The following is a 15,887-nucleotide window of genomic DNA, read 5'->3' on the forward strand; positions in this document are numbered from 1 at the left end:
AGGTTGCAGTGAGGTGTGACTGCATCACTGCACTCCAGACTAGGCAACAAGAGTGAGACCCTGTCTTAAAAAAAAAGAAAAAAGAAGAATTAGTAGCTAATGTTAATATTAGTAGTTGTAATATTGATACTATCTTGTCTTTGTGTGATAATGCTTGATGTTTTATATAGCAATATCCATACATTATTTCATTTGATCCTTACAATAAACAATCAAGGCAGGCAAAAAAATACTTTCAATTTTTTGGTATTTGTGATTCCTACTATATATGGAAAGCAGATTGGTTTTTTGTTTCATGAGGTCCAACTCCTTGGAGTTTCAAAAGACTGTGGTACAATAAATACTACATGTTTATCTTAGGCAAGTTATGTTGAGGAAGTTTGAAATCTAATAGATATTTAGAACACACATGAGGTATTATATTCTTTTAGAAGTCATCAAGAAAGTCTAGAATTCTTTCCAAGAATTTTTCAAACTTAAAAACGTAATCACAGTTGTTACGGATTACTGAGTGCTTACTATGTGGAATTTATATATATCAACTTATTTAATATCCATAATATTATAATGACATAGGTTTTAGTATCTTCATCTTAAAGATTAAGTTCAGAAACTTAGTAACTTACTCAGAGTCCCATGGCAAGTTTTGGGACAGGGATTCAAGCACAGATCTGACTTGAAAGTGTTCTATGCTAGGGTATGCCACTGCACTATGGTACCCCCTAACTTTTTAAACAATAATAAAAATGATTATATCCTCGCATATAAAAAAACTTCAAGGAAACCTGTTTTACTTGCTTAATTCTTAAACCTGAAATATTTAAGCAAAGCAGGAAAACACTTAAATTTGCAAGTACATTACTTAATTAGAAAGAAGCCTACTGACGTTCTATTTAGACTAGCTAATCCTTTGGTTAGCATGATAAAAATGGAATTACAAACTACATTCCATTCCATCAACTAGGTTACAAAGCAGGAAAGCATACAAGGGTTAACAAATGGACAGAATGAAAGAAGCATACACATCTCTAGGAAGCAGGAAAATCATTCTCTTTTTTGCTGACTTGGTCTCATTAAATCAGCATCAGAGGCAACATTATGACTCAGAGTTTTGATTTGTGTTCCGTGATCATGCAATACTAGGGCCTACAAAAATCTTTGGGTTTAGTAGAACAAAGAACATTATTAAAATATGTAAAAGTTAAAATGTCCTTTGGCCCAAATACTTTCTCTTGTGCCATGTCTTCAGTGGGCAGGGAAAAAAAATGTTAAGCCCAGAATATTTCTCCACTGCATAGTAATCCAAATCTATTTCTCGAATCATCATTTATATTTCATAAATACTATGAAATTCAATCAGAGGGAAAGTTTTATTTCAACAGTTTTCCCCAGAAGCAAGAACTCTAAATCAGATGATATTTCAAGATTATTTTTCCTAATATAAAATTTTAAGGATATATCTATTTCCTATGTGTATTTTAAGAAATGACAATTTCTGGAAGTTTACCCAAGAAAATGAACAGTGATCCCCTCTGGAAAGTGAGATTTTAGGTGTTATTGGGAAACAGAGACAGTCTCCTTTTCACTCGAGATATTTTTTTATTGGTAACTTTTCATATATTGCATTACCTTTATTATATGCCTTTGCTTATTTAATTTTTGAAGTAACACTTTAATTTATAAATGAAAAGGTATTTTTAAATGTACTCTAAAAACATCTGATTCCTGTTTCCTTCTATCCAGTTATCATCTATCTCCATTAGTCAAGCACTGTTTTTCATTTAGTTTTTATGCTTTTATACACTTTTTAATGCTATGTACTTTGTAGTGGTAATTTTAAAGGAAGAAGATGGTAAGAAATATAAAGATGCATTTTATCTTTAAGAATTAATGTATATTACTTCGTCAAAGCCTCTGAACTTTTGGATTTAAAAAACGAGTCCAAATTTTTCTTTTGACCAGCAGAATCAAATAATCATTTTTGATAATTTGACTTTTCAGATACACAGTACACACAAAACAATGAAGACTACACTTTCTATTTTCTTTCCTATTGACCAAGATTATTTCAAGATTTTAATAATGGTAAAAATTCAGCTGAATAAGTATAAAGATGGCAAAGAATATGGATTGTTTCCAAAGAGGAGAGTTAAGCCCTGAACACTTACGATTTAGAAATTTTGCTCTAAGTGACTGTTATGTTTTGGCAGTCATTTTCTTCTTTGAAAATCTGATTCTCCAGTAGTGGAACTATGGTTTTGTTTTTAAGTAATCTTTTAAAAATCTAATTACAAAAATAAGGTAGGCTTATTATAAAATTTTTAGATTTTATAAAAATAGATAACTTAGGAAATAAATCTAATTCTGTTCCTGAAAGTGTGTATGTGTTTATTTACAGAAAGATGATAATATATACAATTCTGAAAGTTGATTTTTAAAATACAGATATTCTGGGCACATTTCCATATGAATATACATAGACCTACTCTATTTGTAAGAAAAATAGAATCCTTGCTTTTTTAATAAGTATCAAACAGAAAGTCAACAGTTAAGATGTTTTAAGAAATAGCATGCGTGGAAAAACAGTCAAAGCATCAGACAGACCTAAACATAAATCCCAGTTCTGACATCTGATTGTATAAACCTAGACATGTCAATTACTCTATGAACTGTAGGCTGCTCACTTATAAAATGCAAGAAATAAAATCTGTCTTACAAAACTGTGAAATATCTGATGACAAATCTCACATAAAGTGCTAGGCACAGGGGTGCCACTTGTTAGCTCCTTTCCTAGACTTTGCAATTGACCTATGAAAATTTATTGGGTCTTTTCTCCCATCTCCCACCAAAATAAGTATAAGCCTATCAACCCACTGGAGACACTGAGAAACAAAGAAAAATTTTAAAGTGTCAGTGTTTAGAATCCTTGTGAGATCATTTGTCAATGTAAGAAGTTATTACCATCAAAACAATATCAACTCTAAAACAAAATGCTTATACACGAAGCTCTGCCATTTATCCCAAGCACATGTTCTGTAAAATACCAAGTTCTTCATGTTGATAATTTGGATTTGTCGGGAATCACTTGTCTAGGGTAGAAACAGTAACAATTAAACAAATGATTTATACAAATGTATATATTTTTGTTTTCTTAAGGATGGGATGCTGTTATGGACTGGAAAGATGTCCTGTCAGGAGGGGAAAAACAAAGAATGGGCATGGCTCGTATGTTTTATCATAAGTAAGTATACCAAATTCAGGTAACTACTATTCCATCGTTGTAATCACCCAAGCAACAACAACAAACGTTTGGACAGGATTTATTGTCCTTATCTTTAGTTTAAAAATATCTTACTATAAGATTAGTGCAAAGAGTTTATAGTTTTTAAATTTCTTACATTAATTTTTTTCATAGTAGAATCTCCAAGTATTTTTTCTATTTCTTTCATGTTGTGTAATGGTAGATGAAATAATGTGTACAGAGGACTAAATTAAGTTTTTATGTATCCTAAGCTTGAAGGAATAATTACTAATCTTAAAATATGAAGAATTTTAATTTCAATTTAATTTAAATGTGTATTTGGTATTTAAAGTTTAGTACAATAACAATAAGCTCTGTTTATTATATAGTAATACAGAAATAATGTATACAGAGGACTAAATTAAGTTTTTATGTAATAAAGCTTAATTTATGAAATAGATTTATTTCATAAAACTTATTTTATGAAATAAAAGTTTTTATGTAATAATTTATGAAATAAATTTATTTCATAAAACGTTTTATGAAATAAAATAAATTTTATTTCAAATATTAAAATATGAAGAATATACAATCATTAAAATACTTGTGTAAATCCAGTAGGTAGACATTCAGTAATATTTTCTGAATTAAATTTTTAAATTCAAGGTAAATCAACTTTTTGACCATTTAGCAGTCTATTAAACCAAGTAATGCTCTCTCCTTGGAAATCAAAGTTATAGTCAATGGAAAAAGGGACTATTCTGCATAGATTTCAATGGACTGAGAAAAATTGAGAGGCAGGAAATAATTGCTTCTGATAAAACATTTTTAATTGCAACTAGCTTCATACCCTTTTGAGTTTAAGGATAGCAAGCACAAGACATGGGAAGAAAATATTAAAGTCCTTCTGATTCGCCTGATTCCTTCCTTTTTTTTTTTTTTTCTTTTCACCTCTTAGATCTCTGGCAATGATAACCTAAGTTGTGCAGTACAGAAGGTTGTCAGAAACTATGTTACTCACTTTTAATACTTAGGTCTTGGGCAGAAAAGACCAAAGAGTTATGTACATGAATGCATGAATGGGCCACAAATAATGGCAGATGCAGCGCTCTTGAGTGAGTTGCAGTGACATTAGTAACGTTTTTTAGAGAACTTTAAAAATTATATCAAGTATGTATTATTGAACATGTAGCAATTAGTTGTCCCACACTTAGCAATCAGTTGGCTATTCATTTTTTAAAAGCCTTTGATTATGGAAAAAATGTCAAACTTCATCAAAAAAGAGAAATTGTTGTAAGAATTCCATATTCTCATCGCACTGATTCAACAAGTGTAACATTTTGCTACACTTGATTTATCTACTCATTTTTTTATTTCTGAAGTATGTTAAAGCAAATCACAGATATTGTGACATTTATCCCTAAATACTTTGACGTCTCTGAAATATTAGAATATAGCCTTATATAATAACATATAATAAGAATACCTAATTAAATTGGTAATATTATTTAAAGTCATTTAATATATGGTTCATATCCTAAGTTTCCCTGATTGTCTCAAAAATATCTTTTTACACTTGATTTGTTCAAACCTGGATCTAAACAAGTTTCACACATTGCATTTTATCGTTTTATTGTTACACCTCTTAATTCCTTTTTAATCTAAGGAGTCTCTCCTCCTCCCGGGCCCCACCTACCTTTTATACCTTTGACTTGTTGAAGGAACTGGGTTAATTGTCCCGTAGAATGTTACCTGTTCTAGATTTACCTCATTGCTACCTTAACAGGTAAATCTAGTGGTCCTTTATCTTTCTCCCAGTCTTTCATTTTTTTTTTCTGTAAACTGGAAATTAGAGCAAAGAGCTTGATGAGATTTGGGTTCAGCCTTTTTAATAAGACCATAGCATATGAAAATGATTTTAAAAATTGTATTAAAATATAATTAGGTGCATTTTAAAAAGTAGAAAATGTATGTAAGTAAAAAAAGAAAAAAATCTGTTATCTCATTAGCTATTATCTCATTAGCTGTTATTAGCACTAGCATTTTGGATATTTTAAATTACTGTAACATTTAAACACTGTTAAAATTGGGGGATATTTTTTACCAGTCTTGATAATACACAAAAATTGGTTGTTGTTTTTATTATTTTAATGCAGCTATTTTCATGAAACATATTGTTACATCTTTTTTATTTCATATGTAATTATATATGTAATTATGTGCTTTTCTATAATACTGTATAATAAATAGAGCTTATTGTTATTGTACTGAAATTTATATACCAAATACACACATTTTAGGTATACAACTGAATGACTTTTATAAATTTTTCTACATTATGTAACCAATACCGCAATCAAGATAAAGAACATTTCCGTTACCCTAGGAAGTTTTCTCATCCTCCTTTTCAATCCAGTCCCCTGTAGACACTTCTGTTCCGATTCCTATCACCATAAATTAGTTTTGATTGTTGTAGAACTTCATGTAAATTAAATCATGCACTAAATATTATTTTCATGTTTAGCTGGAATTTTTAGTGAGAAAAATTATTAGTTGTGTTCATAGCATGTTATTTATAATAATGTATGGTTAAGAATATGGCTAGCTAAAAATATAAACTAAATTTTGCTAACTTGGGATTTTTAATGACATGTATTTTGGAATACTCCTTTCTCAGAAGATGTGATGAAATTCAACAGTAAACTTTACAGGTTGGTATTTATGACCAGCTGTTACCCACTATCACCCTGAATCTGTTTGGGTCTAGGCCATAAGGATCCACTAATATGATCACCAGCATAGTTAATGAAATATAATATGGTGAATGTAAAATTGAGCCATAAATTTTTCACTGTATCAGTGTGTTAATAGAATAAACCTTGTAATAAATAGCAAGTGGCATTAATAAAAGTTGTTGACCCAAAGAGATTTCACATACTTATAACCTGAAATAAATACTTAATGTTTGTGTATCTAAAACATTTTGTATATAATGTGATAATGAGTGAAGGTAAGTCACAAGTATATCCACGGAAAGAAAATTCAGTGAGCCACATAAAGATTTTTAAGAAGAGCAGGTAGCTTAAAAGCACAATCTTTTGACAAAAGATAAAAGGAATTTTAGATATTCAATCTAGTGAAGAGAAAGTTTAACTATAGGAAACTGCCTTCCCTCATTCTCAAAGGATTTAAAGTTTGAATTGTGATGTGAAAGACTTGAGCTGGCAAAAATGAATAACTTTAGCAGGAAGTAATAAGCATCACAATAGTATTCTCTTTTTGAGAGGATTTTAAATGTTTTAATAACTCAAGAATGATTGAAAAAGTCCAGTCTTAAGGGGGGTAGATTAAGTCCTTCACAAAGCCCATTCTACTGATGATACACAAAGCAAAAACGAAAGAAAATCTGAGAAACCATGTCATCTAATGCCTTATTTACTTATATCAGTACCAGATTCTAGCTATTGCTTGATATATTTAAGTACACACACACACACACACACACACACACACACACACACACACACCAGTCCTGCCAAGGACACTAAAACGTGTGATCTTACATCTGCTAGACTAGGGGTTGCTATGACAACAGAGTGTAAGATACATACTTTTTTCTAATTCTAAAATGGCATATTTTCTCTGTTTCCTTCAAAGCACTCTGAAAAATAAAACCAAATGCAATAAACAAGTTAGTAACTGGAAAGAGCTATACACAAAAGGAAAATTTTACTCAACCTTTCTCTTTTATACTTCCTTTAATTCTTCCTCTTGTTGATTTAAAAATATCATCCAAGAAACAGAAAATAACTCTGAGACAAAGAAGTAATGCTTAATACCAGAACAGTAACCAAAAATCAACCGGTAACATTACTTCCAGTAACGCTGTCATGGAGAACAGGTACTGATCTCTTACTCTTTGCATGTAGAACAGTTTTAGAGTCTTTGACTCCTGCATCTATTAGCCTTGACTACCGGACCTATAGTAGGTAACTGGATCCTTTTAATAAGCAAATTTATTATAGAACAGTAACTTACAGGCAAATAATTATTTATGCTGATAAGAAATTGCCTATTTTCATTTTTTAAAACTTCATTTAATTTTTAAAAATCAGAATATTTTTTATAAAAGAAATTGTCCTCGCAAATACTTGATACTGATTTTCAACTCCAAACTGAATAGTAAATGACAGTGTAAGAGTTGACTCTGTTACCATTAACTAAGCTAAGTAAGTACCAACAGTCCAGTGGGACTGGAAAGAAGAAAGGGAAAGGTCAAAGAAAAGTAAGAGCAGGGGTGAGATGAGAGAGAGAGGAGAAACAGAAGGAAACAGTGCCAAGTGACAGGGGCCTCTGATAACAGATATGCACTATCAAAGTAAAAAATACGCTTAAAAATTGTCCAATATAATTAGGAAAATATTTACTTCTTCACTTAAGCATTTGATTCTGGAGTATGGTTCCAATATGACGAGGTTAAATGTCTGCTATAAATTTATAAGATGAGGCACATTCACTCTTGCAGTCTTCTAGTGATGAAATTCCATTAGTAATGCTTAGCTATTCACATTGCTGATAAAATAATCTTCTCATTAAATCTTTGCTAACAGGGCTGTGGCCAGTTTGATAATTAGCTACTGCAATGTATTTTTCATGTAATTAGTCAGACCCTTCTCACCAAAAATGAACCTGCCTCCTACTCCTGGAGGAGTGATGTACTCAGTGATCTGCCTCATCTTTCCTAGCCTCATATTTATGATTCATTCATCTGCAAAACAATAAAGCTTATTGTATTATTTAAAAAAGCATCAGAAAATATATTTAAATTTATTAAAAATGTGATGTTCTAGTCCAAAGAGGGGGATAACTACTTGTTTGCTTTATAATTGATTGCCTTTAATAATGTCATATTCTCTTTTTCTCCTCTAAAATTGTCAGCAATGCAAGTCATATTGTCCAAAGAAAAACTTACAATTCAAATAGGAAAATAATTAACTTTCATGTGTACTTTTTAAAAGACCAAAATATGCCTTGCTGGATGAATGTACCAGTGCTGTCAGCATTGATGTCGAAGGAAAGATATTTCAGGCTGCAAAAGGGGCTGGAATTTCCTTACTGTCTATAACACACAGGCCTTCTCTTTGGTAAGTGTTTCGAAGCGCTAATTTGTGGTAGATGGCTTTTCCTTAAGTTTCTCAGAAAATAACTGCAAAACTTTTTACAGTAGAGGGTAGGGTATTTAACTAATTTTCTACCTATATTTCTCTTAAGTTGCACACTAGTAGCTTAGATACTCACTACCTACTATCATTAATGTATGATTTGAATTATCATCACTTTCCAATAATTCTTAAAAGACATGGAAAAATCCAGTGATTTGTTTTAATGGAAAATATTTATCAATACCCAGTAACAAGTACTGGGAAAAAATATATTTATTGTACTGTACATCATTCTTTTAGTCCTTTCTTTAAAACCCAGAAAAGTAAAATCCAGAGAAAACTACATGTACACACAACTTGATATTCCCCCAAAGGATTAAATGGAGAAAACATGGGTGGTGGTGTGGGGATGGGCTTATTTTTAGTTGGTTTAAAGAAAAATGAGCTGAATTTTTTTTTAGAAATAATATCTCATAAAACTATATTGCATTTCTCCTTCAAATAAACATACTAATTTTACACTTTCCCTACTTTTCCATTGATTTATCAGCATCATGATAGTTGAGGACTTATTCCGTTCCAGGTATATCTTATTTAAGCCTCACAACAACCCAGTGAAGTTTAGGAAACCTGAACTTCCCATTTTACAGGTGAAGAAACTGAGAACCAGAGAAGTGAGATACTTCCATGATGACACACTCTGTACTATAGCACACAGCTCTCATTATAAGGACCTCAAAGTATATCTCATGCATTGGCCATAAATACTACCTTCTCTACTTTTGCATTTCTATTTAATCAATCAAAATTTTTTCTTTTGACTTCTTAGTAACCATAACTGACTCTGTATATGCTTTGGCCTCCTATTTTCCAAATGACTGCACAGGATTCCACCCCTTTTTCTGGCTGCAGCATTCTGTGGAAGGTGTCTGATCAGATTTCATGCCAAAGTTGTCATCATGTACATGTCTTCAAATCTAGCCTAGTAGCAAGCATTATTGGAATTTATCCTTGAAGCCCTTCTAGACCTTTGACCTTATAAAGAATGTTTACATTAAAATTGTTAGCAAACCAGTATTCATCTAATCAGGCTTTTATTGTTCAAAATTCTTTGACTCTGAATTTCATTTCTATTGAAAAGATAATCTATTTTCACACTCAATTTAAACATTCAGATTTTTTGGAATTCTTTAAAAATGTATTTTCTGGATCTACTCCAGCATGAGTTAGGATCCAGCCAATGAGTATGCTTCCCCTGTCTTTTATCCTGAAGAAGATCAATAGGACCTAGATCTTTAAAACAATAAAGACATGTGCCTGTAAATCCTCTGAATCGAGGATAACACAGAGCTAGGCCAGAACTCTTGAGCCCTTTTTGGCATCAACCTTAATTTCCAGACTTTCTCCCAAATTAATCACATGCTGGGACGTATTAGATTTAAAGTTTTTCTGACCTGTGTTAATGGATTTATTACACTATCCAGACATTCAGTTCCTTACTCAAGTAGCCCTAGGAGGCATTGAAAGCATATATAGCCATTTTTTCCGCAATTGTGGGAACAAATAGTCTTTTAAGTAAATAATGAAATCTGTTGTGCTATGCCTTTTGACAAGAAACACATTTTAATTGTAGCTACCCACAGTACATTTCTCCTCCAAACAAAATACCATGTTAGTTCTGATTTTTTATTTAGCTTTGCCATTTTAGGTTGTCATTTCTGATTATTCTTTCTCTCAGGAAAAATGAAATTTTTATTTTCCCTGAATAGGTTTCTGAAGTGGGGAAAGATGTATCATATTTTTCCCATAACAACAAATGAGTAATTGTTGATTGTAAAGATTAAAATCAATACTAGTGTTAAGTGAAAAATTATAGAAGCTTATTAGAATTTTTGATTCCTGGGTAGAATTGTAGTTGTATAACCATCACTTTCCTAAGCTTTATCCTGCTTGTGAAAGAAATAGGATAAAGATTATCTCAAATGAGTTTCAGTTAAAATAGCAGTTTCTTTTCAATTCCTCAAAGATAAACCCTGAAATATTCTATTCTCTCAGCTTGTAATATAGAACACGTCTTTGAATCTCAGGGTATGAAACACCTACACAGTTGGTTCCCCCATGTAGAAATCAAATAATGTTGTAAGACCAGGGTGATGAGCCAAACCATCATTATACATCGAAGGTGGGACTTGCCCAATGCATGAATGACCAGGTATGAGTGAGATCATGTGGTATTTGTCTTTCTGTGCCTGGCTTGTTTCACTTACTGTAGCGTCCTCCAGGTTCTACCATGTTTTCATAAATGGCGAGATTTTATTCTTTTTTTACAGTGGAGTAGTATTCCATCATGTATATATATAACATATTCTTCATGCTTTCATCCGTTGATGGACTTTAGGGTTGATTCTATATGTTGGCTATATAAATAGTGCTGCAATAAACATGGGAGTACAATTATCTCTTTGACATACTGAGATACTTTCCTTTGCATGTATTCCCAGTGGGGGATTGCTGGATCATTTTGTAGTCTATTTTTAATATTTTGAGGAACCTCCTTACTGTTTTCCATGATGGCTTTACTAATTTAAATTTAAAATTCCCACAAAAGGTGTGTAAGAGTTCCCTTTTTTTCACATCCTCACCAGTACTTTCTGTGGTTTTCCTAATAGCCATTCTAACAAGAGTGAGGTGATTTGAATTTACCTGATGATCAGTGTTGTTGAGCATTTTCTATATGCCCGTTGGTCATTTGTATATCTTCTTTTGAGAAATGTCTATTCAGATCTTCTGTCCATTTTGTGATCAGGTTGTTTTCTCGCTATTGAGTTGTCTGAATTCCTTATATATTTGGGGTATTACTCCCTTATCAGATGTATAGTTTCCAGATATTCTCTCCAATTTGATAGGTATCTTTTCATTCTGTTGATTGTTTTCTTTGTTGTGCAGAAGCTTTTGAGCTTGATGAAATACCATTTATCTATTTTTTACTTTTGTTACCTATGCTCTTGAAGTCATATCCAAAAACTCATTGCCTAAATTTGTTATTTCAAACTTAACATCCAAATTTTACTGTCATAAAACTTTTGCCCTATGTATTCTTCTAATAATTTCAGGTCTTTCATTGAAGTCTTTAATCCATTTTGAGTTGATTTTTGTATATGGTGAGCAGTAAGGATCAAATTTCATTCTTCTACATATGGATATCCAGTTTCCCACCATTTATTGAGGATACCGCTCTTTCCCAATAGGGTGCTCTTGGCACCTTTGTTGAAAATCAGTTGACTATAATACAAGGATTTATTTCTGGGTTCTCTATTCTATCCCTTCAGTCTATGTGTCTGTTTTTGTGTCAGTACCATGCTGTTTGGGTTGCTATAGTTTTGTAGCATATTTTGACATCAGGTAGTGTGATGGCTCCAGCTTTGTACTTTTTGCTTGATATTTTTTACACTACTCTGGGTGTTTTGCAGTTGCACACAAATTTTAGATTTTAAACTATTTATCTGAAGAATATCATCAGCATTTTCATAGGGATTGAATTGAATATGTAGATTGCTTCAGGTACTATGGGCATTTTAACAATATTAATTCTTCCAATTCATGAACATGAGATAGCATTTTATTTGTGTGTGTGTGTCCTCTTTGATTCCTTACATTAATGTTTTATAATTATCATTGTAGAGATCTTACACCTCCTTGGTTATATTTATGCCTAAGTATTAATTTTTTCTAGTTATTGTAAATGGGATTGTTTTCTTAATTTTTTTCACATAATTTGTTGTCAGTGTAGAGAAATGCTACTAATTTTTACATAGTGATTTTGTATCTTGCAACTTTACTGAATTCATTTATAAATCTAACAGTTTTTTGATGGAGCCTTTAGGACTTTCTATATATAAGAATATGTTATTTGCAGGCAGGGACAATTTGTCTTTTTCCTTTCAAATTCAGAGGTGTTTTATTTCTTTTTCTTGCCTAACTGCTCTGAGTAGGACTTTGAATAGTACACTGAATGTAAATGGCAAAAGTGGTCATTATTGTTCTTATCTTGTTCCATATCTTAGAGAAAAACTTTTATTTTTGTTTGTGTCTTTGTTTGTTTAGAGTCAGGGTCTCACTCTCTCACCCAGGCTACAGTAGTGTGATCATATCTCACTGTAACCAAAACACCCCTTGGATCAAGTGATCCTCCCACCTTAGCCTCCAAAAGTGCTGGGATTTACAGGAATGAGCCACCATCCCTGGTTTGGAGGAAGAGTTTTAAACTTTTCCCTATTCAGTATAGATGTTAGCTGTGGACTTGTCATGTATGGTTTTTATTATGTTGAGATATGTTCCTCCTGTCCTTAGTTTTCTTGAGCATTTTTATCATAAAAGGATGTTCAATTTTATCAAATCCTGGTTCTGTGTAATTAAGATAATCATATGGTTTTGTTTTTTTTTTTGAGGCGGAGTTTCGCTCTTGTTACCCAGGCTGGAGTGCAATGGCGCGATCTCGGCTCACCGCAACCTCCGCCTCCTGGGTTCAGGCAATTCTCCTGCCTCAGCCTCCTGAGTAGCTGGGATTACAGGCACGCGCCACCATGCCCAGCTAATTTTTTGTATTAGTAGAGATGGGGTTTCACCATGTTGACCAGGATGGTCTCGATCTCTTGACCTTGTGATCCACCCGCCTCGGCCTCCCAAAGTGCTGGGATTACAGGCTTGAGCCACCGTGCCCGGCCCTGATAATCATATGTTTTTTGTCCTTCCTTCTATTAATGTCATGTACCATATTTACTGCTTTGCATATGTTCAACCATCCTTGCATATCCAGGATTAATTGCACGTGATCATGGTGAATGATCTTTTTAAAGTGCTGTTGAATTCAGTTTGCTGGCACTTTGTTCAGGATTTTTGCATCTATGTTCATCAGGGATATTGGCCTAGTTTTCTTTTTCTTGTTGTCTTCCTGTCTGGTTTTGGTATCCAGATAATTCTGGCCTTGTAGAATAAGTTTGAAAGTATTCCTTCCTCTTCAATTTTTGGAATAGTTTGAGAAGAACTAATATTTCTTCTTTAAGTATTTGGTAGAATTTGGTAGTTAAGCCATCAGATTCTGGGCCTTTCTTTGATGTGAGCCTTTTTTTTTAGTACTGATTCCATTTCCTTGTTATTTGTCTGTTGATATGTTCTGTTTCTACATAGTTCAATCTTTGTAGGTTGTACGTGTTCAAAATTTATTCATTTCTTCTAGGTTAATCAATGTGTTGGTTTATAATTTTTCATAACAGCCTCGTCATTCTTTGAATTTCTGTAGTATCACCTGTAATTTCCCTTTTTTCATCTCTGATTTTATTTATTTGAATCTTCTTTCTTTTTTTCTTATTCTAGCTAAACATTTATCAAATTTGGTTATCTTTGAAAGAAATCAATTTTTTGTTTTTGCTGATATCTCATATTTTTTTCCAGTCACCATTTTATTTGTTTCTACTCTGATGTTTATTATTTCCTTTCAGTAAAAAAAAGAAAAGTTTTTGTTTGAATTTGTTCTTGATTTTCAGTTCCTTGACCTACAACATTAGGTTATTTGACATTTTTCTTCTTTTTTGATGTAGGTATTTATTGTTGTAAATTTCCCTCTTTAAACTGCTTTTGCTCTATTCTACAGATTTTGGTATGTTGTATTTCCATTTTGCTTTTCTGAAGAAAATTTTTAATATTTTTCATTTAATTTCTTTTTTGACCCATTGATTAACCAATATCGTGTTGTTTAATTTCCATATATTTGTAAGTTTCCAAAGTTCTTCTTATTTATTGATTTCTAGGTTTATACCATTGAGGAGAGAAAATATGCTTGATATAATTTAAGTCTTTTTAAATTTGTGAAGACTTGTTTTATGGCATAACATATTATGTGTCCTGGAGAATGTTCTATGTGTAGTTGAAAAGAATGTATATTGTGAAGCTTTTAGATGAAATTTTCTCTAAATGTTTGTTAGATCCATTTGGTTTAGAATATAGCTTAAATTTGGTGTTTCTTTGTTGATTTTCTGTCTGGATGATCTAATTGCTGAAAGTAGGGTGTTGAAGTCTCCTACTCTTATTGTATTGTAGTTCACTTCTTTCAGATCGATGAGTGTTTGACTTATATATGTATGTGCTCTGATGTTGCATTCAAATATATTCAGAATTAGTACATGTTCTTGCTAAATTGACCCCTTTATAATAACATTCTTGGTCTCTATTATAGCTTTCACTTAAAGTTTATTTTACCTGACATAAGTATAGCTACTCCTGATGTCTTTTATTTTTCATTTTAGATAGAATATCTTTTGCATTCCTTCACTTTTAGTCTATACTGTCCTTGCAGATAAACTGAGTCTCTTGTGAGCAGTGCACAGTTGAGTCTTGATTTGAATCTATTTGGACATTTTGTCTTTTTTTTTTTTAAGACAGAGCCTCACTTTGTCACCCAGGCTGGAGTGCAGTGGTGTGATCTTAGCTCACAGCAACCTCTGCTTCCCAGGTTCAAGGGATTCTCCTGCCTCAGCCTCACGAATAGCTGGGATTACAGGCTCCCACCACAACACCTGGCTAATTTTTTTTTTTTTTTTAGTAGAGACAGGTTTTCATCATGTTGGCCAGACTGGTCTCAAACTCCTGGCCTTGAGTGATCTCCCCGCCTTGGCCTCCCAAAGTGCTGAGATTACAGTCATGAGCCACTGTGCCTGGCCCAGACACTCTGTTTTTTAATTGACAAACTTAATCTATTCAAGGTAATTATTAATAGGTAAGGAATTACTCCTGCCATTTTGTTAATTGCTTTCTAGTTGTTTTGTAGATATTTTCTTTCTTTATTCTTCTCACAGTCTTTCTTTGTGGGTAAGTGATTTTCTCTAGTAATATGTTTTAATTCCTTGTTTTTATTTTTAGTGTATCTGCTATAGGTTTTTGCTCTGTTGGTTACCATAATACTTACAAAAAAATCTTATAGTTAAACATGTTATTTTTGTACCTGTTACAGCTTTTTGTTTGAGGGTTACCGTGAGGCTTATAAAAACATCTTATAGTTATAACATGTTATTTTAAGTTCATAACAACTTTAACTTAATTGCAAAAAAGACACAATTTTTACCCTTTATCTCCCCATTGAATTTTTAATAACACAATTTACATCTTTTTATAATGTATATAATTTAACAAATTATTTTAGTTGTTAAAGTATATACAAGTTGCAAAAAAAGCACAAAGTTTACCCTTTATCTCCCCAATTTAAATTTTTAATATCAGTTTACATTTTGTATATTGTATATATTTTTATATTTTAAAATAAATTATTTTAGCTATTATTTTTAGTAGCTTTGTCTTTTTACCTTCATACTAAAGAAATAAGCGATTTACGGAGATCCAAGATGGCCGCTTAGGAGGAACTCGGGAATGCAGCTCCGAGAGAAAGCACAGAGGGTGAGTGGACGCCGTATTTCCAGACTGATTTTTACTGC

At 32.2% G+C, this 15,887-nt stretch overlaps 1 protein-coding gene across 3 annotated transcripts in view; it reads left to right on the plus strand.

The window, feature by feature from the left end:
- The window catches only part of ABCD2 (ATP binding cassette subfamily D member 2), a 72,169-nt gene that overhangs the window by 42,507 nt on the left and 13,775 nt on the right, over positions 1–15,887 (plus strand). The window contains exons 8-10 of one of the 3 annotated variants that reach the window (XM_064369862.1): positions 3,157–3,241; positions 8,260–8,385; positions 8,987–12,278. In XM_064369862.1, the coding sequence (XP_064225932.1) occupies positions 3,157–3,241; positions 8,260–8,385; positions 8,987–9,167 (392 nt within the window). In that variant the 3' untranslated portion in view covers positions 9,168–12,278. Of the gene's footprint in view, positions 1–3,156; positions 3,242–8,259; positions 8,386–8,986; positions 12,279–15,887 lie in introns of those variants that run through there. The other 2 variants (XM_064369864.1, XM_012465624.3) reach the window with 2 other exon arrangements.

Source organism: Aotus nancymaae, unplaced genomic scaffold (assembly GCF_030222135.1).
Source record: "Aotus nancymaae isolate 86718 unplaced genomic scaffold, 86718_ANA_hifiasm-v0.15.2.pri h1tg000092l, whole genome shotgun sequence".
NCBI lineage: Eukaryota > Metazoa > Chordata > Mammalia > Primates > Aotidae > Aotus > Aotus nancymaae.